This window comes from Palaemon carinicauda, chromosome 33, assembly GCF_036898095.1.
Source record: "Palaemon carinicauda isolate YSFRI2023 chromosome 33, ASM3689809v2, whole genome shotgun sequence".
NCBI classification, from domain to species: domain Eukaryota; kingdom Metazoa; phylum Arthropoda; class Malacostraca; order Decapoda; family Palaemonidae; genus Palaemon; species Palaemon carinicauda.
Genome location: NC_090757.1, coordinates 6,603,146 through 6,630,511, shown reverse-complemented (window position 1 = coordinate 6,630,511; position 27,366 = coordinate 6,603,146). Strand labels below are relative to the sequence as shown.

At 34.2% G+C, this 27,366-nt stretch overlaps 2 protein-coding genes across 5 annotated transcripts in view; one reads left to right on the top strand and one right to left on the bottom strand.

The window, feature by feature from the left end:
* LOC137625832 (protein SpAN-like) overlaps nucleotides 1-7,254 on the bottom strand; it is a 301,309-nt gene extending 294,055 nt beyond the window's left edge. The window contains exon 1 of one of the 2 annotated variants that reach the window (XM_068356721.1): nucleotides 6,704-7,254. The gene's annotated coding sequence lies outside the window, so the exon portion shown is untranslated. The remainder of the gene's footprint in view (nucleotides 1-6,703) is intronic. The other variant, XM_068356722.1, reaches the window with a different exon arrangement.
* A 16,539-nt stretch (nucleotides 7,255-23,793) lies between these two features.
* LOC137625830 (uncharacterized) overlaps nucleotides 23,794-27,366 on the top strand; it is an 87,061-nt gene continuing 83,488 nt past the window's right edge. For 2 of the 3 annotated variants that reach the window (XM_068356719.1, XM_068356718.1), the window contains exon 1: nucleotides 23,794-23,886. In XM_068356719.1, the coding sequence (XP_068212820.1) occupies nucleotides 23,860-23,886 (27 nt within the window). In that variant the 5' untranslated portion in view covers nucleotides 23,794-23,859. Of the gene's footprint in view, nucleotides 23,887-24,072; nucleotides 24,223-27,366 lie in introns of those variants that run through there. The other variant, XM_068356720.1, reaches the window with a different exon arrangement.

Below are 27,366 nucleotides of genomic sequence, written 5' to 3'. Positions count from 1 at the left end.
GTTAAGAGGAAGAGGGTTGAGGGGAAGGCAAAAGGGGCTTAAGGGGAGTGGTTTAAGGGGAGGGGGATTAGGGGAGGGAGTTAAGGGGAAGGAGTTAGGGAAGGGGATTAAAGGGAAGGGGCTTAAGGGGAAGGGGGTTAAGAAGAGGGGGTGTCCACCTCCTCCCTAAGTAGTAGTAGTAGTAAAAGCAATAATATCAGAAATTCTGTTTTTCGAAATTCAAAAAGACCAGCAGGAGATCCGGGGCCATTTAGTCTTCCGGGATCATTTATATTTCAATGTCTTTTGTTTCCTCTCTGGATTTCTTCTCTGATTTTTGTCTGTTGTTGTTGCTACTAGGCTGTATAAGTGTCATATATATATATATATATATATATATAATATATATATATATATATATAGATACATATATGTATATATATATAGATACATATATGTATATATATATATATATATAGAGAGAGAGAGAGAGAGAGAGAGAGAGAGAGAGGCAAATGTGTTCCTTTAATCTAAATTCAAAAGACCTTAAGACACTTATATATATTACTTATATTTGTACTTGTGTATATATATACTTATATATATGTGTATGTGTGTGGGTTTGTATATATATATATATATATATATATGTGTGTGTGTGTGTGTGTGTGTGTTATATACATATACATATATATATATATATATATATGTGTGTATATATACATATATATATATATATATATATGTGTGTGTGTGTGTGTGTGTTATATATACATATACATACATATATATATATATATATATACATATACAACAAATACAGCTGTCGTATTTGAGGTTTGGTCATTTTCATCATAACGCTGGCCACTGCATTTTGATGATGGCGGAAGACTTTAGTCTGATCGCTAACAGCAAACAACCAAGTATGAGTGGCCCTGACTAGTACAGCTTTGCTGATGATGACGCTTCACAAACCCTTTAACCACGTGCCTGCGTGTCTAGGATTATTATCGACCAATTCGCAGAATAAAGAAATAAGAAAAAGAAACTAAAGAGTATATACTCTCATATCTCGCGTTCATATGAAAAAGATAGATTCAAATACCCTCTGCCTTTTCTAATTTACAAAGTATTTACAAATATTGTGTAATGATTAAGGAGTTACTTGTATGTCTAGTTAAAAACATGTGAAAATGCAGACAACAAATAAACTTGAACTTGAAAAATTAAACTTAAATTATTTTAGAAAACTTCAGTGATTTATTGTTAAGTCAAATTTAAAACTACCAAGATTATACACACACACACTCATGCATACATACATACACACACATATATATATATATATATATATATGTGTGTGTGTATATTTATATATATATGTATATACATATATATATATATATATATATACATATATATATGTGTGTGTGTGTATATTTATATATATATGTATATACATATATGTATATATATATATATATATATATATAATATATATATATATATATATAACTTAACCTGCACTTCTTTTACAAAACTAATAATTTACAGTTAAACGGACATCCTGCTCGGATGAACCGAGTCATCGAATAGAGATTATAAAAAAATTATAAAATAAAAAGAATAATAATCATCCCTGGGGTAAATGTACAAGGCGTGGTTGCTATGATACTTCTGGGCTTGACTTTCTTCAGAATTTCTCCTTTTTCGAAAACCCTGACATTTTAATTAATATCTATTTATACAGCTGTTCAAAGAACCCTAATCTAATTGTAATTCTTAATTTTTTTTATGAACACAAACTGTTAACCAATAAAAGTCTTCTCTCTCTCTCTCTCTCTCTCTCTCTCTCTCTCTCTCTCTCTCTCTCTCTCGTTATGTTTTTTATACATAGTAATTTTGAAAAAAATATATATATATTTTCTTTGGTACATGCCTCCTACCCCACACCATATTTCTTATCTTTACAAAGTAAAAGCTTGATTTTTTTTTTCTCCAGTAAAAAAAAATTCATTTATTTCATCCTCCTTAAAGAAAACCATTTTCTTTTTCTTTTTTTTTTTTTGCTCTCCATAAAGCAGCCCTTTTATATACTCTATCCAAAACCAGTCTTATATATCATCTATCCAATTAAGTAATTTTGTTTCCTCTGTCTAAACCCAAACTCATTCCCTTAATACCCGCAGTGTAAACCAAGTCCTTTTTGTATCCTGCTCAAACAAAATTCCTTTATATATTCTGTCCAAATCCAGTCCCTTTATATTGCCTGTCCAAACCCAATCCCTTTACATTTCTATCCAAACCTAGTTCTTTTATACCCTCTGTCCAAATCTAGTCCCTTTATAGCTTCTGTCCAAACTCAAACCCATATATATCATTTGTACAAATCCAATCTCTTTACATCCTCTGTCTAAAGCCAATCCTATTATACTCTCTGTCCAAATCCTGTCATTTTATATTCTGTCTAAACCCAGAACCATTTGTATCATCTTTCCAATCCCAGCCCTTTCGTATCATCTAACCAAATCCAATCACTTTCTCTTCTCAGTTCAAATCCAATCCCAGAATTCTGAAAAATCTTAAGCAACAAGCACAAAAAACTAACTGAACGACGGTGCTAGATTAATAACCACATCAGGAATGAGGAATTCAATAGACAGAAAGTTCTAACCAACAAATTAAGATGAGTCAACAGCTGAAGACTAGACAGGAGAACAATACTCGAAACAAGTTAGAATGAAAGAATTAAAACATATCCCAAGGGTAAATTGATCTCAGTGAAACTCATAAGACTTTCCCAAATAAGTCGATTTCTTGGTTCATTGAAGAAGAAACTAACCGAAATGCTTTTCAATAGTAAATTTGCAATCAAGAAGTAGAACTGGAATTTTAAATGAGTTTACACTCCTTTCAAACCAATCTACTCTTTTGCCCTCAATAAAAACATACCCTTCTTTTACCAGCCTTAAAAATTTTCCCTTTTTTTTACACTGCAATATTTTCCCTTTTTTTACACTGCTTAAAAACCCTCCTTAGAAAGTCCCTTCTTCTACCCTCCTTAAAAACATCCCTTCCTTTTACCCTCCTTAAAAACAGCCCCTTCCTTAACCCTCCTTGAAAAACATTCCCTTCTTTTTATCCTCCTTTAAAACATACCATTCGTTTACCCTCCTAAAAATTGTCTTCTTTTACCCTCCTTAAAAATAATTTCCTTCTTTTACCCTCCTTAAAAATTTCCTTCTTTTACCCTCCTTAAAAAAAGTCCCTTCTTTTACCCTCCTTAAAAATTGTCTTCTTTTACCCTCCTTGAAAAAAATGTCCCTTCTTTTACCCTCCTTAAAAATTTCCTTCTTTTACCTTCCTTAAAATCAGTCCCTTCTTTTGCCCTCCTTAAAAAGTCCCTTCTTTTACTTTCCTTAAAAACACTCCCTTCTCTTACCCACCTTAAAAATTTCCTTCTTTTACCCTCCTTAAAAACAGTTCCTTCTTTTACCCTCCTTAAAAACAGTTCCTTCCTTTACCCTCCTTAAAAACATTCCCTTCTTTAACCCTCCTTAAAAAAAAATAATCTCTTAAACCTTCCATTAAAAACAGTTCCTACTTTTACCCTCCTTAAAAAGTTACTTCATTTACCCTCCTCAAAAACAGTTCCTTCTCTTACCCTCCTTGAAAACATTCCCTTCTCTTACCCTCCTTAAAAACAGTTCCTTCTTTTACCCTCCTTAAAAACATTCCCTTCTTTTACCCTCCTTAAAAAACAAATAATTTCTTTAACCTTCCATTAAAAACAGTTCCTTCTTTTACCCTCCTTAAAAACATTCCCTTCTTTTACCCTACTTAAAAAACAAATAATTTCTTCAACCTTCCATTAAAAACAGTTCCTTCTTTTACCCTCCTTAAAAAAAAGTTCCTTCTTTTACCCACCTTAAAAACAGTTCCTTTTCTTACTCTCCTTAATAACATTCCCTTCTTTTACCCTACTTAAAAAACAAATAATTTCTTTAACCTTCCATTAAAAACAATTCCTTCTTTTACCCTCCTTAAAAACACTTCCTTCTTTTACTCACCTTAAAAACAGTTCCTCCTTTTACCCTCCTTAAAAACAGTTCCTTTTCTTACTCTCCTTAAAAATATTCCCTTCTTTTACTCTCCTTAATAAAAAAACAAATAATTTCTTTAACCTTCCATTAAAAACAGTTCCTTCTTTTACCCTCCTTAAAAACAGTTCCTTCTTTTAACCTCCTTAAAAACAGTTCCTTCTTTTACCCTCCTTAAAAACAGTTCCTTCTCTTACCCTCCTTAAAAACAGTTCCTTCTTTTAACCTCCTTAAAAACAGTTCCTTCTCTTACCCTCCTTAAAAACAGTTCCTTCTTTTAACCTCCTTAAAAACAGTTCCTTCTTTTACCCTCCTTAAAAACCGTTCCTTCTCTTACCCTCCTTAAAAACAGTTCCTTCTTTTAACCTCCTTAAAAACAGTTCCTTCTTTTACCCTCCTTAAAAACAGTTCCTTCTCTTACCCTCCTTAAAAACATTCCCTTCTTTTACCCTCCTTAAAAAAACAAATAATTTCTTTAACTTTCCATTAAAAACAGTTCCTTCTTTTACCCTCCTTAAAAACAGTTCCTTCTTTTACCCTCCTTAAAAACAGTTCCTTCTTTTACCCTCCTTAAAAACAGTTCCTTCTCTTACCCTCCTTAAAAACAGTTCCTTCTCTTACCCTCCTTAAAAACAGTTCCTTCTTTTACCCTCCTTAAAAACAGTTCCTTCTTTTAACCTCCTTAAAAACAGTTCCTTCTTTTACCCTCCTTAAAAATAGTTCCTTCTCTTACCCTCCTGAAAAACATTCTCTTCTTTTACTCTTCCTAAAAAAAATAATTCCATCAACCTTCCATTAAAAACAGTCCCTTCTTTTATCCTCCTCAAATCAAATTCTTTCATATAAAAGCACTAGAATTGTTGGAAGACCCAGGCCTACATGGCTGAGGACTATGAAGAGCGAATTAGGAGATGATGAATGGATAAGTATTAATCAAAAACTCAAGACAGAGGCGACTGGCGAAATCTAACAGAGGCCCTTTGCGTCAATAGGCGTAGGAGATGATGATGATTCACACCAAGTTCTTTTATTCTCCATTCAAACCAAGCGCATTTTTACCCTCAATTCAAACCCAGCCTTTTTTTATTCTTCACTAAAACCGAGTCCATTTAACTTTCCAATCAAAATGAGCATTTTATTTATTAGTCTGTTTTGTCTCTTCTTGAAATTTATTTCCATGCTCGGTTTAAACAGGAACCGTCGTATGTCTTAAAACCCAAAAATTGCTTTCCTTGTCTGACAAACTCACTACCTCCCTTGAATGTTCAAAACAAAGTTGCTTATCTAAGCAACCAAACTGTTTCTTATCAAGACAAATATTATTTCATCAACTTAAAACAACAAACCATCACTTCTCTACCCTTTGTTTTTAATTAAGTTTTAAAAATTCTATTAAAATATTTTTTTTTCCTTTACAAAATATTTTTTTTTCCTTTCCAAAACAACTTTTCCCAAATTTTCAAACCTGAAGATTCCCTTGTTTATGTGTGTTTATATATATATATATATATATATATATATATATATATATATATAAATTTATTTATATATATATATATATATATATATATATTCATATATATGTATATATATATATATATATATAAGCATTTTAATTTGCAAGACAGAACGAATAGAAAATAGAGCAGTGAAACTAGGCCTAGGCTTCTATCAATCTAAGCAATTGTAATAAGAAACCAATTGATTGAAAAGGTTGAATATTCCCAAGTTAAAAATAGCATCAATCAACCTACGTTGAAAAACTCCATAAACATAACATATTACAAGAAAAACGACAAATGTACATTTAGTTGATTGTTAACTACCTTATAAACGCACGCTATTCTGCTATTTTGTGGTGTTTATTTGTAATATTTATATGCCAGAATCTACAATATTTAAAAGAATTTAATGCTTTCTAGTGTACAGGAAATGTATTTTGATATTATAATTCCATAACTTGTGATATTCATAAGAGTATCAAACACTAATTATCTTAAAAGATAAATTAAACTACCGATATTTCAAAAGAAAAATCTTAAAAGCTAACTTTAAACTAACAATTTCAAAGTACATCTTAAAAGCTAAATGAAACTAACAAGCGTCTTAAAAGCTAAATTAAGCTACTTGAATCTAAACGCATCTTAAAAGCTAAATTTAAACTAACAACGTTTCAAAGCGAATCTTAAAAGCTAAATTAAACAAACAATTTTTAAAAGAGCGTCTTAAAAGTTAAATTAAACTACCTGATTCTAAATGCATCTTAAAAACTAAATTTAAACTAACAACGTTTCAAAGCACATCTTAAAAGCTAAATTAAACTAAAAAAAATTAAAAGAGCGTCTTAAAAGCTAAATTAAACTACCTGATTTTAAACACATCTTAAAAGCTAATTTAAACAAAAAGATTTTAAAAGAGCGTCTTAAAAGCTAAATTAAACTACCTGATTCTAAACGCATCTTAAAAACTAAATTTAAACTAACAACGTTTCAAAGCGAATCTTAAAAGCTAAATCAAACTACCAATGTACCAAAACACTCGTTATAACAAGCGAATTCTTAATTAAACCCAGGCTAACAATTTCATCAACTTAATGCTAACAAAACCAATAGTCAGTAACTTACCCTAAATCCCCGGTACTTAAAAAGAGAGCCAATGTGACGAGCTGGGGCATTAAGTGAATGGGGGGGAATGAAGGTCACGTGATCAAATACTGCATGTCAACAATTAGTGAAAGTTCTTCCTGCCAGGCCACACCACCACTTGCCAATAAACGGACGGCGGCTACTATCACTGCTATTATCGGCCACTCACTAGTAGCTACTATCGCTCTCACAAGTGAAACGGCTCCTTATTGAAAGATAACTATAAACTTATTTTCTGAGTCCTTAACGCCAACAGCTTCAAAAATTCTTCTTCAAGTTTCTTATTCAACTTACAACACTAAACACGCTTACAATTTAAATGAAGTTAAATAAGTTTCAGAGTAAACTTATAACTTGATTAAATGCAAACTGACAATGAACGTCTTTCCCAATCCAGCAATATCTCACTTTGGGTAACATTCGACCACTTCAAGACGGTGCAACACTCGCGCGCGAGAGGACCAACCTTCACCTAGGCAACAGTAACATGACCACCTCAGACCGCGTCTGGCGGGTGACTGACAAAATTTTTAGTCAGGGTTTAACTTATAGTCCTGACTCCTGAAGGCTGAGACTCCTGACAACGACCCCTTGAGATAGGTTGAAAATACTATTCCAAGACACTGGCGGTGGTGGGGAATTAGGGATGGACCTTGGAGGAATATTAGGTACAATATAACGTAATCATTGTTTACTTTTCTAGAAACTATTTGAGGTAGCAAAGGATGGTGGATTTTTTTTTTTATAAACTCGTTATATCCAAAGCCACTGGCGGTGATGGAGATGGACCTTGGAGGAATAATATATATAATATACCTTGTCTGTCACTTTTCAGGAAACACACTATTTGGGGGTGCCAAACATTAGTGGAAATTTATTCAATTTTGGTAAATTCATATTTCTTCCGAGGGTTAGACACGATCCAAATACTGATTGCTAAATAAAAGCTGCAGTATTTGTCCATGTGGTAGTAACATTAATTAGAGACATTTTTTTTTTACATTTAGTCTTTGGGGAGCAGTGAAATTAATTAGTCAATCGTTGAAATGTTCTCCTATTGACATAATTAACAGTAGGCCTATATAGTGGGTCTATTTTCATTTGAGTCATTCCAGAACAAAGCGAGACCTTGTTCCATCTTATGTGGAACACAAATTGTATAATGCAGCGAACTGCAATGCATAACCATTCATGTTATACAGCCTTTCATCAGGTAGAATGGAATCTCTTGGTTTTACATTTCCAGACATTACTGGAATATTGTTTGTATATTCAAATATAGAACTCATACATACACATACACAAATATTTAGTTATCATTCCACTGATAAATTGTAATTCCTATCATTTCTCTCGGTTTTCTTAACACCTCTTTGTATTCCCAAATTTTCTTGCCTAAATATGCCCAGACATCACTGGAATACTGTGTGATACTCAAATATAGTACACACACACACACACACACACACACACACATATATATATATATATATATATATATATATATATATATATATATATATATATATATATATATATATATCAAACAATTTTTATTAGAATGGGATGATTCTAGGAAAAACAACACATCAGTAATTGGTTTATTAGTTTCACATAATCTTAGACCGAGGAGTTTTTAACCTTAACCGTTACATGGACTTAGAAAAAAAAACTATAATTTCCCGAAGTTATAAATGTCAGAATAGAAAACGAAAGATCAAAGAAATGAGAAATATTGTGCTAAGGTCAAGTATGTACCTAAAAAAAGAATCGTTATCAACTATTCAAACCTGGGTCCTCCTTTCGTAACAAAATCCGTTGAACAATTTCAATTTCAAAATGTTACGGAATGCAGACAATTAATTATCATTATCTTATCTCTTTTGCTTTACTGGTTTATTATTATAAAATTCAAAAGTTATCATCATTCGGTTTATAATGAAAAAAATGCAACTAATGTTGTTGAAAACTTATTAAATTGATTTTTTTCATCTCATATCATGACGAGGTTACGAAATGCATGCAAATATATCTTAATGTTTTTAGTAAAGTGGTAAAGTTGTTCGTTTTCCATTCTTAATGAAAAATGTCAAGTTTAAAGCAGGTTATTTGATAGCACCGATGTATGCGAATAGAATACGTAATATGACATAACAGGACAACAATCAAAATAAATTTTCATTGTAAACCTTTAAAGATCATTCAAATGAACGTATGATTGTTTATTATGATAAAGAATACTAGCTATTTTATAAACAATATCGAGCTTTACACATTCAATCTTCAATGTTGTTTATCATGACATGGTTTTCCCGCCCAAATGAAGTCACGCGTTGAAGCTTTACAAATATGGTGATCAAATATCCGATCCAATTATATTAGCTTACAAAAAATAGCTAGCCATTTGAGACCACCTGTATTAGCTATGTAAGTCGCAATAATGGAGAACTTTTTCTGATGATCTGAGAGCTGTCGAGCTTTATAACTGAAGACGTTTTCCTTTGGCTTGTCTGAAATTGCATGGAAAGATTTAATGGAATCCCTTTGCCGGACAAAAATAGGCCAACTGTTTGGATCAGTTGGGGGTCTGTGTACAATATATATTTATAATATCAACATTCAAAACTATACAAACAGCTATCCATAAATTGAAGTATATATAAGGCAAAAACATATACATTCTACGTAGGCCTAGGTCTACGTCCCTCCCCTGAGCTAGATAGTGCTTACTTTGTAATTGAGTTCTTTAAATATGATTTATGTGTATTATGCATAACCCATTCATCTAACTAGTAATTATTGCTACCTAAACATTTTGTTTATACGTATAGTAAAACAAGGTTGAAATTTTAACAAATACGTAGTTCACCAGTATTAGTTCTTAAACATTTTCACCGAGTCCCTTCACTGCTGTAACTTGTATGTTAATCCATGAGAATAAAAATTTCAAAGGTTTTATGTTTGCAACTCTAAATTGCAAGAGAATATTAAGTAGCAGTGAAAAAAAAATCTTTTATTCTTAATAAGATTTTTTTTCTTTCTTTTTTCTGTATTTTGCCATCTTCTATCTTGCGAAACTTGTTTTTACATTTCTCTGTAGAATTCGACGTTAAAAAGTCAGAGCATTGTTATATAGCTTTTCCTAAGAGAGTTAATTCTGTTTTCAGACAAATAAGAAGCAAACTACTATACAAAAGCTAAACATAAAAGCTAAAGCCCCCCTGACACTTGCACGCATTCGTGGCACGCACTGGCACGCATTGATGCGCGAACTCGCGTGAACGAGCCGTGAAAATGTCGTGAACAGTGCGGAAACTCGCGTGCCAGAGCGTACCAATGCGTGCCATGCGGGCCCAAAACTTTGAAATGTTTAAAGTTTGTGGCACGCATTGGCACGCACTAAATGGCCGTGAACGATGCGCCAACTGGAGTGAACTGGAGTGAACAGTGAGGGAACTGGCGTGAATTGGAGTGAACTGGAGTGAACGATGCGGGAAGTGGCGTGAACTTTATAATGAAGAGAAACAAAAAGGAAACGAAAATATTAATGAAAAGGAAAGAAAAATAAACCTAGTAAATTTTTATATTTGCTGTTTTAATGTGAAAAAAAAAGATATCTTATTTCAAACTATTTCTATAACTTTATAATGAAGAGAAACAAAAAGGAAACGAAAAAATTAATGAAAAGGAAAGAAAAATAAACCTAATAAATTTTTATATTTGCTGTTTTAATGTGAAACAAAATTATATCTTAAAAATTCAAACTATTTCTATAACTTTATAATGAAGAGAAACAAAAAGGAAACGAAAAAATTAATGAAAAGGAAAGAAAAATAAGCCTAATAAATTTTCATATTTGCTGTTTTAATGTGAAAAAAAATTATATCTTATTTCAAACTATTTTTATAACTTTATAATGAAGAGAAACAAAAAGGAAACGAAAAAATTAATGAAAAGGAAAGAAAAATAAACCTAATAAATTTTTATATTTGCTGTTTTAATGTGAAAAAAATTATATCTTATTTCAAACTATTTTTATAACTTTATAATGAAGAGAAACAAAAGGGAAACGAAAACATTAATGAAAAGGAAAGAAAAATAAACCTAATAAATTTTTATATTTGCTGTTTGAATGTAAAAATAAAATTATGTCTTATTTCAAACTATTTCTATAACTTTATAATGAAGAGAAACAAAAAGGAAACGAAAAAATTAATGAAAAGGAAAGAAAAATAAACCTAATAATTGTTTATATTTGCTGTTTGAATGTAAATATAAAATGATGTCTTATTTCATGCACACACTTATTTTCCTCTATTACCAATCAAGACCCAAAACTTTTGTTTTGAATAAAAATGAACTGAAAAATAAACCCAAGAAATTTTTAAGTTTGCTGTTTGAATGTAAAAATAAAATGATGTTTTATTTCATCAACATACTTATTCTTCTTTATTACCTTAAAATGAAGGGCAAAACAAATTTTTTCTGTTTGCAGTTTTAATGTAAAAATAAAATGATTTCTTATTTCAACACACTTTTTTTCTCTATTACCTTAAAATCAACAGCCTAAAAACTTTTCATGTTTGCTGCTTTTAATGTTAAAATAAAATGCTTTCTTAATACTTGTACATATTTCATGTCTGCTATTTATATGTAAATCAAATGCTTTTTTATTGAAACTAAAATAAAGGGCAACAAAAAATACAAACGAAAAAGATACGTTTCTTCTCCTCAATGCAATGGTGTCTCTGACAGAAAGCATTGTTGTCTCTTCCGAACCCAATCCAAGAATGTCCTCGGGTTGGAGAAGCCCCGTTTTTATATGGAGTGGCCAATTCGTGAACTGGCGTGAACTGGCGTGACCAATGCGGAAACGATGCGGAATGATGAGTGAACTCGCGTGAACGTGTCGTGAACGATGCGCGAACTACGCGTGCCAATTCGTGCCATCGCGTGAACGTCGCGTGAACGTCGCGTGAACGATGCGCGAACTGGAGTGAACTGGTCGTGAACAGTGCGCGAAAAACACCAGTGCGTGCCAAAAAGTGGCACGCACTGGCGCGCATCAATGCGTGCCAGTGCGTGGCAAAAATGCGCGCAAGTGTCAGGGGGTCTAAGCAATTACCAGGCTTGTGTGTAGCCTCATTCATTTTAATTTAAGATAAATTAAAATATGAATCAAAGTTCTTCAAGTAATAGAAATAAGCAGAAGTATCAAAATTTAATCAGTTCCTCTAGTGAGCAATAAATTCACCATAACGAAATATTTCTATCTTCATTTGTCTTAGTCATGGTTCTCTAGTGGAATATCTGAGTATCTTTTAAGTTTGCATAAGATTAAACGGGCTGTCCCTGGAGTGTCCTACTCTTTATATATATATATATATATATATATATATATATATATATATATATATATATATATATGTGTGTGTGTGTGTGTGTGTGTATGTATTTGTGTATGTATGTACGTATGTGTGAATGTATGTATGTATATATGTATGTATGCATGTGTCTGAAGCCTTTGTCCTGCAGTTGACTATAAACAGCTGATGATGACAGTGACATACATACATACATACATACTGTACATACATACATACATACATTTTCAAACAGATAGGAATGACATCTTTGTGTATCTTTTGGATTCGAATTAATCACAGCTGTTAAAAGACAAGTTAATGAAAATTTGTCAAAATAGTTGGGTGTGGCATTGCTGTTTCAATGACACTGTCTGATTTACAGATGATTGTAGACGTGCTTCTTTAGTAAAAAAAAAAAAAAAAAAAAATAAATAAATAAAGAAAAAGATAAAGCTCATTGCCTTTTGGAAAGTGAATAAATTAAAACGGACTCAGTTAAAGAGTTGTTGTTTAAAATGCTTATATGCTTCAATTATTTTATGATTTCCTGTCTGGTTTACAGCAGCAGACTCTCATCTTAACAACTACCTCTCATCTTAAATTCCTAGGTTATCACACTCCCTATTCCTGATCTGAATATCAATAACTGTTATTGTCGCTCTATTACCTCGTTGTACTATACGTTCTATTTAGGATTTCTATATCATAACCCACGTTTGCATTCAGATCTACCCATATGTATCCAATTCACCACATATTACTAGGTATACTGTACTGTAGAGTTAATTATGATATATATGCCTTTTCTTTGGTAAGGCTCAATACTACACAAAATAATAAGCGTTTTATCCTAGCTGTGATCAAATTCTGGAATTATCTTCTCAATCAAAATTGAAACAGGTTGAATTGCTGGAACTTCTGAAATTCAAACTTCGTGCAAATGTTTTCTTTTTAATCAGTTGACATAAGTTTCCTTTTATTTTCAACATATTTCTTGAATGTTTGACATTTTTATCTAAACTAACTTGTTTTATTAGTTCTCTTTTATGTTCTGTATTTTATTCTATTTGTTTTCTGACGGGCTACTGCTATTAGAACGAGAATTACATGAAAAAGGTCAAGCCACGGGCTCATGCGCTAATGGCAGCCCGAAGTGAGAAGCAGGGCTGCTTTTCCTTGTAACATTGAACTTTTCCAACTACGGTTTCAGCTAGCCATAATAATAATAATAACAAGAGCCTTAGATAGCTTTAAAAAATTGTATATCTTAAGTTAGAAAAAAAGGTCAGGGTGAGAGTATAGTACAAATCGTAAACCTAAAGATATTTATTTATGCATAAAAAATCAAAAGACTTTCAAACGTAAATCATCTCTTAGAATGACATACAAATTTACAACGATGCTTGTTTTCAAAGGAAACAGTCCGGGCTCAAAATCCATTTTGTCAAGTATCATTCAAATCACGAAAAATGAACTGGATGTATAGTCTCATGCATCACTTTTCTGGATAAGCGTTCAAGAATCTAGAAAAATAATTGAATTAAATAAGAAAACTATTTAAAGAACGAATTTATATTCAAAATTTCATAGCTCAATGATCTTTGCCTGCAAAAAGAAAATGGCTATATTCTTGCATGAAAGATACACTGATATCAGGTCGAACCTACGATTATACTTGAGTTCTAAGATTGAGAATATTAGCAGTTACTATCAAACATGAGATTACAAGTTTAGTCTCACAGTAGAATTCTGAGGTTGGGCCCTTGAACTTACAAGAGGAGCATTACTTTGTAAGTGCAAAGTTGCAGTTGAGTAATAAACTTGGGTCTAATGCATAAACTAAAGCATACGCACACACACACACATTTAAAATCCATGGAAGTCCTGAGAAAATATTGTAATGCTTTCATTCTGCCATGTTTTAAATATCGTTATCTTGGCTGGTCTTCAGCTGCTGACTCTCATTAATTTATTGAACAAAATCTCGCGGTCTATTAAATTTCTTATACCTGGTCTTGATATTAATCTTTACCTCCGTCATTCAGTTACTTGCAACAAGATATTTCCTCACTCTGACCCTCATTTGCATTTATATCTTCCCATCATGCACCATTCAGATGATTCAGTACATAATAGGCCTACTTAGTATGTAGTTAATTTTAATAGGCTTACCCTCTCCTTGAGGGTCAATATTACTCGGCATGCTACAAGTTTCATTCCAGCTGTGATCAGATTGTGAAATGCTTTTCTGTTGAATAGGCTGACACAAGTCTCGTTTAATAGTTTATTCATGATTTATCTATTTAACGTTGTTACTGAACATGATTCATTTTTTTATCTTTATATTAGTTTTCATATATACAATAGTTTATTCGTTATTTCTCTATTTCCTTTCCGCACTGAACTGTTTTCCCTGTAGGTGCCCTGGGGCTTGTAGTACTCTATTTTTCCAACTATGGTTTTAACTCGGCTAGTGAAGATAATGATAATATCATTCAAACTATAAATCACTTGAAAAAAAAAATATTTGAGAGTGAATAAACGCACTAACCGTGAACTCATTTTTTAAGCATAGACTTTTATTCTTTTCGTTTGCATGTCTTGATATATCCAAGGTATGTCATTATACAAAGATTCTATCCTATGACATAAGAGAGTCAAAGCTAAGCTCCAAAACACCTCTTTGAACCAACATTAGAGTATAATTTCTTAAAAACCGAATTATTAGTTAAACATGAAGTTAAAGATGTTTAGCTTTCTTATTTCATGCCAGGTTGCAGTCTCTTGGAGATACAATTATCTGTATAATAGCTATATGCTTTACACAAGAGGGTAAACTTTGTTGATTTCTTCAGGCGCCAATGCTGACTTAAGGCCAGATGAATTTGCTACAGGTAGCTCCAGTGCCAATCATGGAAAATAGCTTAAGACGGGTTTACACGGTCGAACGGTTCGTCGAACGCGGTTCGACAGATAAGTGTTTGAATTCAAGTGATGATCGAACGTGTATTCGGGTATTCGGTTGTCGAACACGCTCGTCGAACGGTTCGAAGAAAGTCTGTTCTCGCCTGACTTTTGTGGGCGGGGCTTCATTGTCCACAAACCTTATGCATTTGTGGTTGACTCCACCTCTTCGAACCGTTTGACAAGCAGGTTCGTCAATCGGGTTCGACGAATCGTTTGATCGTGTAAACCCTGCTTTACCCTGGCTGTTTCTGATTAGCACAGCAGGTCTGCTTAAGGACATAGGCTGCTCCAGGGCCAAAAGCCCTTGCTTCCATAGGCCAACAGCCCTTGCTCCCATAGGCCAACGTACTTCTTTTATTACGGCTCTAGTTAACCTAATCATCTTTATCAAAAAACTGAATCCCAAAATAATTCTAGAAATGTACTTGGTCCAACTTTGACAGATACTTCTCTTTTCCTAAATCAGGGATGTGGTGGCCGATGTGGTAACGTCCCTGACTGTGGACCGCCAGACTGGGTTTCGAGTCCCGCTCAAACTCGTTATTTCCTTTGGTCACTGCAACTTCACCATCCTTGTGAGTTAAGGATGGGGGCTTTGTAGGAGCATATAGGTCTATCCAAGTCTATATATGTATAGATCTTGGGTCTATCTGCCAGGTCATCAGCAGCCATTGCCTGGCCCTTCTTGGTCCTAGCTTAGGTGGAGAGGAGGCTTGCACGCTGATCAGTCTCTAAGACATTGTCCTGCTCGATGGGGCAATGTCACTGTCCCTTGCCTCTGCCATTCATGAGTGACCTGTACCCGTTTATGGACAATCTCTGGCAAGCTGGCGATGGTATGAGTATATCGGTGCCTAAAATATCGTACTAACAGAGAAACAATTTGCAATTATTTTCACAAAACAACAATGGTCTATACTTGAATAAAAAAGATATAATTCTAAATATTTTTACAAATATCAAAGAACATAGTTTTCAGTATGATATATGAATACACGAGCCGTTAAAAGAATGATTCGTTATAAGGCCGATTCACACTGTGCGTTACCTCTTCGTAGGGCTGTCATTCGTAAATTGTTATTGCATAGAAGCTAATATTTTCATGCGAACTATTCAAATTTTTTTCCCTGGTTTATGACTTGCATCCAGGTACTATTAAAATGCAATAAACTAGTTTTAACTGGTAAGTACTTGTTGAACCATTCTACTAATATGGCTTCGGGCTTAAACTAGTTTTAACCGAAACATTTGCAAAAAGAAAAAAAAAGAAAAAAAGGAAACCTGTTATTGAAGAGTTAGTATATAATTTTTATTTCGTTTTTCTTTATGGAATGTACAGCTACGAATGTTTTTCTCCGTGGCTAATTTGAGTAACGTTGACTAATCTGAGGTTTTATCACGACTAATGGTAACTAATTTTTCAATTTACAATCGTCGCTTGATAGAGCCCCCCCCCTCTCTCTCTCTCTCTCTCTCTCTCTCTCTCTCTCTCTCTCTCTCTCTCTCAGGCCGATGGAAGGGCAACTTGATGGTCTTTTTACATTGATATAAAATGGAGGTAGAGTCAAGTCTCAATCAATGCAGACAATATTTGAGAGGGAGTCGCCTATTGGGTGTTACAAAGCTGCTTGGGTATATTGACTCACTCCATGAAAAGATACACGAAGGTAATCTCCAAGAGGAGATTACTTCGACAGATTGGTAGGTTTCACCAACAAAATCACTGAAAGGTATCGTATTCAATCTATTTGAGTCTATCATATATTTTCACGTTAGACCGATGCTGACACTCGCTGCAATCTTGATCAGTATTTGAAATGTATTGACGTATCAGCACTTTTGTTGCCTCCATCTTACTCGTAAGAATATGCCTACTTGAATTTTACATTCATAACTTCACTCATAGTTTCTGTTTGATCAGATTCCTTCAGTATTTCGATCTTGTTCGATCGTTTTATATCGCTCTACCTTGCGTAAGATACGGGCTCTTGCGTTGGCAGCCCGTAAGACTTCTTCTTCGATCTTACTTGTTTACTTGTTTTGGGTAATCCAACCCTCCACTGAAGTCGAGTGAACTACTTCTCGGGCGGGTCCATATCAATCATCTAACGAAACATTTTCATTATAACTTATACAATTCCTTGATTGTAGCATCTTCAAAATCATATGATCTTGTGAAAAGTAATGTCTTTAGTTTCTTCTTAAATTCAATTGTTCCCTTTAGGTCCTTCATTTCAGTTGGCAGTTTATTATAATGTCTAGGACTCTAGGCGCACAGTAGCTAAAAGCCCTTTCACCAAATTTACTATTTGTTCTTGGTTCAGACAGTCTATGTTTGTCACTCATGTGTCTTATGGTAACATTTGTTTCTATTTCTAGTTTGTTCAGCCATTCTTTCAGATATTTTGGTTCATTTTGGTTCAGTATCTTAAACGTTAGTAAGAGTAGCTTGTATTCAATTCTCGCCTTTACCGGAAGCCAGTGTAATTTAATTAGTGCAGGGGTAATTCTATCTCTATTGTGTAGTCCTTTTATTAATCTAGCGGCTCTGTTTTGTACTCTCTGAATTTTCTTCAGCTGATAATTTGGTAAGCCATAGAACAGTGAGTTGCAGTAATCAATTCTTGAAAATATGTGGTGATTAATGAGTATGGCCATAGATTTTTCATCTAAGTATTTACTAATAAATGCTATGTTTTTAATGTGATAGTTACAATTTCTTACCATATTATTTATATGTTCATTCATTGTCAGTCTATCATCCATGATTACTCCAAGATTTCTGACGGATTTCTTTAGGTCAATGATCGATTGACCTATTTCAATTCTTTGGAAGCATTCAATTCTTTTTATATCTTTTTCATTTCCAAAAATAATACATTCACTTTTATCTTCATTGAGCTTGAGCTTTTTTGTTAACATCCAAGCCTTAATGTCATTCATTATTTCATGTCTCTTTCTTTCAGCTTCATCAACTGATGCTATTAGGAAATAGAATTGTGTATCATCAGCGTATATTTTAAACTTAACTCTGTGAGTTTCAAGTATATTTGTTAGTTCAATCGTGTAAATTTCAAACAGGAGAGGGCCTAGTACACTGCCTTGGGGCACTCTTTTGGTTAGTTTCCTTGTCTCAGATTCAACGTTTGATATTAATACTTTAACTTTGCGGTTTTCAAGATATATATCAACCCCTTATTCTAAATCCCGTTTAATAAACATCGATATTTTCTACGTAAATGTTAGCAAAATAGCGGAGGAATCTAAACATATCTTAAGTGACTAGTGGACGTTCTCCTATTGCATCTAGAACACTTGTTTCCAAATATGCAAGTGTTTTACGTGCAGCTGTTACACTTAATCCTCATGTTTATGGTCATCAATCTGCATTAGGGATTTTGTGCACTTGCGCACGCACGCCCACACACACACACACACACACACACACTATATACATATATATATATATATATATATATATATATATATATATATATATATATATATATATATATATATATATAATCTTATACAATATATACAGAACTAACTGAACGACGGTGCCAGAGATTAATATCCAAATCAGGCATAAGGAATTTGATAGACAACCAGTTTTTGTCTGACAAATCAAGATGAGAGTCACCACTTGAAGACCAGTCAGGAGAATGATACTCAACACATGGTAGAATGAAATAATTGAAACATTATTATTATTATTATTATTATTATTATTATTATTATTATTACTTGCTAAGCTACAACCTTAGTTGGAAAAGCAGGATGCTATAAGCACAGGGGATCCAACAGGGATAAAAGCCCAGTGAGGAAAGAAACTAGGAAAAGTAAAATAAACTATTAAAAACCTTAACAAAACAAGAGGAAGAGAATTTAGATAGGATAGTCTACCCGAGTGTACCCTCAAGCAAGAGAACTCTAACACAAGACAGTGGAAGACCATGGTACAGAGGCTATGGCACTACCCAAGACTAGAGAATAATGGTTAGATTTTGGAGTGTCCTTCTCCTAGAAGAGCTGCTTACCATAGCTGAAGAGTCTCTTCTACTCTTACCAAGGGGAAAGTGGCTACTGAGCAATTACAATACAGTAGTTAACCCCTTGGGTGAAGAAAAATTGTTTGATAATCTCAAGTGTTGCCGGATGTATGAGGACAGAGGAGAATCTGTAAAGACTAGGCAAGACTATTTGGTGTATTATTATTATTATTATTATTATTATTATTATTATTATTATTATTATTATTACTTGCTAAGCTACAGCCGTAATGGGAAAAGCAGAATGCTATAAGCACAGGGGCTCCAACAGGGAAAATAACCCAGTGAGGAAAGGAAACAAGGAAAAATTTTTATAAGAACAGTAACATTAAAACAAAAACTTTAAAAGAAAAAACAAGAGGAAGAGAAATAAGATAGAATAGTGTCCCCGAGTGTATCCTAAAGCAAGAGAACTCTAACCCAAGACAGTGGAAGACCATGGTACAGAGGCTATGGCACTACCCAAGACTAGAAAAGATTGATCACCAAAAATTTTAAAACTTTCTCATTTGCTTTTTATTCAATGAAAAATTTGACAAATGTTTCACCAATTTATGAGATTCAATATCATAAACTCCATATATTCAGTTGAAATCATTCAATAATTTCATAATTTTTCCTATTGAATGAATTTCTTGCCAAAACTACCGCTTGTCTAGATGTAAATTTTAGTCTAAAACACTCTCTGAATGGCTGATTAGATGTGTTGGTAAACCATGTCAGCTAGGCTTATGCTCTCTCTCTCTCTCTCTCTCTCTCTCTCTCTCTCTCTCTCTCTCTCTCTCTCTCTCTCTCTCTCTCTCTCTCTCGTTTCATTGTTCTTTGTCCCGCCAAAGATAAGACATAAGAGTATCTATTATAATTTTCGTTTTTGTTACAGAAACTAAGATATCTTTTTCCTTACTACCAGAATCTCTCTCTCTCTCTCTCTCTCTCTCTCTCTCTCTCTCTCTCTCTCTCTCTCCAATGTTCTAAATACAGCCAGAGATAGGACATATCTATAATGATTCTTGTTTATGTTGATAAACTAAAATACCATTTCCCTTCCTACCAAGAGCTAAGAATTTTCTTCTCTATTTACGATTTCAATTCCACGAATAACAACTTTTTTTTTATTCACACCTCTTCATTGAGAAGTTCAGTAAACCGCCGTAATAGGGCATGCCCATTATCATACCTCGGTCACTGTTATTAATATTCTTTTGTTCGACTCGATTCACAGCTCCTTCAGGACTTTATAAAAGTAGACTACTGTAAAAGGTAGAAGCTCTCTTTGTTTTTACCTTGTTCTTCTTCCCCGCTAAGAACCATGGAATCCTCGTCATCAGAATGAGATTACGATGGCGTGGCCGAAGATATCGAAATGTCATCTTTTGTAGAGGCTACAAGGTGTAAATTTCTTATGATATTTCTAAAGCATTTTGTAAAATTTTCTTATACTTGAAAGGAACAATTATTACGAAAAACACTCTGATCAAAAGTCGGTCATACAGCGCCTAGTTTGAGCAAACCTGAATACCATAAAGGTTTAAATGTCGCTCATGAATGGCAGAGGTAAGAGACAGTAACATTGTCCTAGCAAGCAGGACAATACCCTAGAAACTGACCATATATACATATGATCAGCGCCCAAGCCACCTCTCCACCCAAGCTAGGACCAAGGAGGGCCAGGCAATGGCTGCTGATGACGCAACAGTTAGACCTATAGGCTCCCCCAACCGCCCCTCCCCACCCCCCATCCTAAGCCCACAAGGATGGTGAGGTTGCGGCAACCAAAAAAAACTAACAACTTTGAGCGGGACTCGAACCCGAGTCTGGGAATCACCAGAAATTGCAACGCACATGATTTTGAATTTAAGATATTATAAGTTATACAGACCATGGATGCTAAGGTTGTCATAAATATCACCTATGTAATTATTCAATCTGTTATGAGAACAAAAAAAAAATATTCTAATTCGAGAACTGATAAATGAGAAATATTTTGTTCAAGAAGAAAACGAAGACTCGTTCTCCAAGAGTTTCGATAATGTGGCTTTGACAATAAACACGTAATGCAATGTGATTTGCAAAATACCTAAGAATGTAGACGATAAACTGATTTTGTAGTTCTTGTAGAGACTCGTTCCCCTACGCGATAGGACCAGGAAAGCGGTCCTTAAAGTAACAGTATACTTTTATGAAAGATCATGTCGGAGGTAAACTGAAAAAAGAAAGGAGCCATATCATTCATATATAAGGAATTTAATGAGATACAATTTACTGCTGAAGAGAAAACATGGACACCAGATATTCACACTCCAAACAATTTTACTTCTCTCAAGCTGTTGACTACTGCAATGTAATTGTTCAGTGGCCACTTTCCTCTCGGTAAGGATAGAAGAGACTCTTTAGCTATGGTAAGCAGTTCTTCTAGGAGAAGGACACTCCAAAATCAAACCAGCGTTCTCTAGTCTTGGGTAGTGCCATAGCTTCTGTACCATGGCCTTCCACTGTCTTGGATTAGAGTTCTCTTGCTTGAGGGTACACTCGGGCACACTTCTAACTTATTTCTCTTCCTCTTGTTTTGTTAATTTTTTTTGTAATTAATATAGGAAATATTGATTGTAATGTTGTTACTGTTCTTAAAATATTTTATTTTTCCTTGTTTCCTTTCCTCACTGGGCTATTTTCCCTGTTGGAGCCCCTGGGCTTATAGCATCCTGCTTTTCCAACTAGGATCGTAGCTTAGCAAGTAATAATAATAATAATAATAATAATAATAATAATAATAATAATAATAATAATAATAATAATAATAATATGCCAGATGTCGATTGTTAAAATAGTACAATAGAAAATAAAGTTAGTGGACACTGTGTTAATATCATTACTTTACTTACTTTACTTGTTTTGGGTTTAGATCCAACCCTCCACTAAAGTCGAGTGAACTACTACTTCTCGGGCGGTTCCATATTAATCATCTAACGAAACATTTTCATTATAACTTATACAATTCTTTGATTGTAGCATCTTCCAAATCATATGATCTTGTGAAAAGTAATGTCTTTAGTTTCTTCTTAAATTCAATTGCTCCCTTTAGGTCCTTCATTTCAGTTGGCAGTTTATTATAATGTCTAGGCGCACAGTAGCTAAAAGCCCTTTCACCAAATTTACTATTTGTTCTTGGTTCAGATAGCCTATGTTTGTCACTCGTGTGTCTTGTGTTAACATTTGTTTCTAGTTCTAGTTTATTCAGGCATTCTTTTAGAAATAGATTTTATTTTTGTGGATGGATATATTAAAAGGGTTTATTCAAGATAAGAATTGTAATGTCCATAAATTACTATTATAGATAAGAAGTGCGTGATTAAGAAATAATAAACTGTAGGTGGATAGTAAATATTGCACTGGTTTGATAGACTAGTTATGCATTAATTCATTTGCCAGAAATTTTGGCATTGTAACTATTATGAATTGCTAATCAAAATAAAAGTAAGGGAAAATACCATTGGACCGTACTTTAAATGCAATCAGGTATTTTGAGTACATAGAGACAAATCAAGAATAAAAATGTAATCAACTAGGGTTTCTCTGTTGTATTGAGTACTAAACCCAACACCAGTAATACATTATTATTATTATTATTATTATTATTATTATTATTATTATTATTTGCTAAGCTACAACCCTAGTTGTAAAAGCAGGATGCTATAAGCCCAGGGGCTCCAACAGGGAAAATAGCTCAGTGAGGAAAGGAAACAAGGAAAACTAGAAAATTTTAAGATAATTAACAATGAAATAAATATTTCCTAAATAAACTATAAAAACTTTAACAAAACAGGAGGAAGAGAAATTAGATAGAATAGTGTGCTCGAGTGTATCCTTAAGCAAGAGAACTCTATCCCAAGACAGTGGAAGCCCATGGTACAGAGGCTATGGCACTACCCAAGATTACAGAACAATGGTTTGATTTTAGAGTGTCCTCATAGAAGAGCTGCTTACCATAGCTAAAGAGTCTCTCTTGCCCTTGCTTATCTTGTAATAAGTTCTTTTATAGGTTTTATTCCGGTATGAAAAATAAATGGCTATAGCAAAGATCCATAAAAGGGAATAGAAAATAATGAACGAATAATTGGTAAATGTGTGAGCAAGAATGAATAAAAACTTAAGGAAGCAAGACGTAATATACCACTTTGCTTACTGTGACACCGAAAAAAGGAGAAACAATGCAGACTGACATATATGATTATAAAAAAAAAAAACTTATCTATAGAGAAATATAGAAAAATAATTACTACATATACCAAGATTTCATGAAAGTTGTAAATGAACAGGCAAGAAATTGATGGTCTTCAATAATTAAAAAAAAAGTACAGACAGTAATTATACATTTTAAATCTAAAAAGACAATCTTTATTGTATTTTGGAATATTTCATAACAGAGAAGTGATTAACATTTTTCAAACACTGAAGAGACATTTCGGTAAGAATTATCTCTGAGCAATACAGTCTAAGGTGAATCAAGGTCCTATGACGTCACTAAAATGCCTTGTATATAATTTTTCTTGTTCAGATTTATTTTGAGATATCTTTATATTTATAGATAATAATGATATTTATCATAACCTAATATTGAATTTAATTGGTGATTATTAATTTTTTTTGATAACTTATTTACCGTCGAATGATTATCAGTAGACACAACCAACCGAGCCTTGTTGTTTTTCCTCGACATGTAGCGGGAAGGGGAGCAAATTTCGCCTAAATAATGGATAATTTTAACGGGGTTTCGGAGGTTTGTCACTCGATTTTTTATCTACATAATTCTTTGAATCTCATAGGCGCTGAATGAGCCACAATAGATGGAAAAAGTGATAAAACCAAGTGTAAAGGAAGCGTCGAAAATATCGACAACAAGACGCAGTTGGTGTTTGGGTCTGTCCTATGGCGGGGGATTTAAATCTTCTCTTTTCCACATTTTATCATTGTCAGTACTCGACCATTGTGACAAAGTGAAGTAATCTAGGCCTATCTCTTGCTGCTGAAAGGTAGGGTTGCGTAGCCTAAGCCTAACCTACTATCCCGTGGTGAAGATAAGCCTTGGAAATGTCACCTGTACAGCAGGCTAGTGGTAGGCTGGCCTATTTTTTTGTTGGGTAGGCTAGTTCTTTTATACTTTAGTTCTGCATGTGGAAGTGTTCCGGTTGTGAATATTTTTCTAGTTTGTATTTTATTTAAGAATATGCTATGCCATATTTTTTGTAGGTAATGGTAAATTTCTAAAGCTGTATTGGTAATATTTATAAACCTTGATCTTCTCTGAGAAACTAAGAGGTGTTCTAAGTGTTATTTTAGATCTTTTGAACAAAGTTGGGGAGCTTTTGTAGGGTGACGGCCAGATTCCGTAGAAAACGGGAATATTCTGAACTGTGGCCGTCGTTCTAAAAACGATTTTGGCGGGAGAAGCTAACTTAAAAAAACCCACCTAACCTATGCTAAAAGCCGTATCCTTACCCAGGGGGGCTGCGCCCCCCCAGACCCCACCCCCCCTTACACAAAAGTTTCCTTACCTACGAGTACGACGGGAGAAGCTAACTTAAAAAACCCACCTAACGTATGCTAAAAGCCGTGTCCTTACCCAGGTGGGACCCCCCCCCCCCTTACACAACATATTTAAGATCCGTAGACCATTTCCAAACGTTTTTATTCTATACAAGATAACAGTCGGAGCGATAATAAGCAAATTAGGACGCTTGGCCGTAGCGCTACAAACTACCCAAGTTGGTGTCGAAAAACTATATTTCATAAGGACAGTTAAATATCTAACTTGAAATTCCTGGTAGATGGTTACAGTGCTTTTCTTTGAGGGCTGTTTTCATGGTTCTATCACAGGGAAACCCTATGTGTTACAGGACCTAGAAGATGTTTGTTGTGTACATTCTTGGGTATTTAGAGTATGACAGCATATCCCATGTTAATTGTCAAATCCACACTATCGAAGGACAAAAAATGTAAATAATTTAAGCATGTTTCAGAATATGTTGGGGACCCTTCGTAGTTTGTTGGGACAGGTTGGGGATTGCCAGTAAATCGAGTAAAAAGCGTCATAAATTGGTTGTTTATTCACAGGAATTATAAACGAAGGAAATAATAAATTCACGAGTCATGCAAATGCTTTTCCCAAGAATCTACATACTAGGACCACTTGGCGCATGAATGTCGGAAACGTGTGAGAATAGCCAACAAGAAACGTGTTGGAACACCAAGAAAACCCTAGTTCTGGGCTTTGCATTGCATACAATATCAAATAACTGAAATTTCACACGTTCCATCATTCTACATACTAGGAACACTGTATATGAACATGTTGGTAACCCCCTTTCCGACGTACACAGGTGGGAGTTTGGGTGTGCAAAATCCAACCTAACCTAACCTAGTAGTTCCCATGTCGCAAACCCTTGGACCCCTTCCTAGGTCACAACGGTAAATATGATACTTTAATTTCTAGCCAAATACATGAACCATATATTTTTCCTACTCGTTATCTTGTGTTCTATGCATTTCTGACCTTGATTAGGGGTGAATGTAGTTTTTGGTGACAGGGCGATATCTTTCCCAGGTTACAAACTAAAGCGAAATGACAATTCACATGTAAATCCTTATCTTAAGTTTGGGAGGTTGAAAAAGAAGGAACTATCACTGACCCTGTCGTGAATGTAGATGGGTGGGCTACAGTTTGGGGACTTGAAGCAGGAAATTATGTAGGCACTCGGACCTCTTGTACTGGAAAAATAAGCACACACTAGTTTGCTAATTATTGAAAAATGAAACATCAAAATACGTATTATAATAATTTTTACCTGGCGGATAAAGACATAACGAGGTAAATATTGAATAAAATATTCTTTTAGAATTCCGCCACGGAGAACGTAACTCTTGATATCCCGCCACAGCCTTTCGATGTTTTGAGTATGTGCACCTGTCTTGGGATCCACAAAGTTTTCTGAATGATTCACAGTGAGGTGCACATACCCCGCAGTGGCGAGATCTTTGTATCCTTTCCAGGAATCACTGTGGATTACGCTCCCTGCCTTGACATAATGTTGCATCAGGGACACATGGGTCTCAGCATTTCTTGGTTGGTCCACCAAACAGACCACTAACATTTTTTTTCTCTCCCGCTCCATGCCACCGAACACCCACATACCAGACAAAGGCTTACCTCTGTTATATTTCGACCTCCCAAACTTGGATTCATCCACTTCGACAATGCCAGGCCCACCAATAGCCGGAAAGTTCTGGCAATGATTTTCTGTGACTTCCGAACAATAAGATCTCCAGTTAACCGAAGTTTGTAATGTCCAGCTAATGTTATGGGTGATATTGCCATGCAAAAAGGCCCTTTCAAGGAAACGACTCATGAACAGCAGTATTTCCCATGCTTGAACGTGAGCCTTTTCTAAGAAAGTGCCCTTAAATGTGGTTACGGGAAAACCGCATGTACTGTACGCCGCTCTCCCTTCTTAGCAACCTAGACTTATTTATTACAAGCCCACTGATTAACTTGAGATCTAAAGACACACGGCTGTTGCCAGAAAGGGCATTGTACGTCTGAAGGGATGACTCCATGTTTCTTTAGGAACTCTTATGCTCGTTTATTTTCTCCGATAAAGAGGGAGTGTCTCTCTCAATCCCTCAGAGAACAACCTTTACATATCGAAGCCATGATGAAACTGAGGAGAAAAGGGGATGGGGATACATGTTGTAAAAGTACATCTGGGAACTTATGAAGAAGTACTATACAGTGAACCCTCGTTTATCGCGGTAGATAGGTTCCAGACGCGGGCGCGATAGGTGAAAATCCGCGAAGTAGTGACAGCATATTTACCTATTTATTTAACATGTATATTCGGACTTTTAAAACCTTCCCATGTACGTAGTACTGTTAACAAACCACCCTTTAATGTACAGAACACTTAATGCATGTACTACAGCACCCTAAACTAAAACAGGCACAAATATTAAAGGCGATTTTATATCATGTGTTTCCTAAACACCTAAAAAGCACGATAAAAAATGGCAACCAATGTTTTGTTTACGTTCATCTCTGATCATAATGAAGAAACAAACTCATTTAGTGTACACATATATGTACGTATAGGTTAGTTTTTGCATCGATTATATTGATTATACAGTACTGTATGTTGATTTTTTTATTACCAATGTTTTAGTTTACGTATTTTTCTTAGGACTTCCAAATGAAATCTTTTTCTTT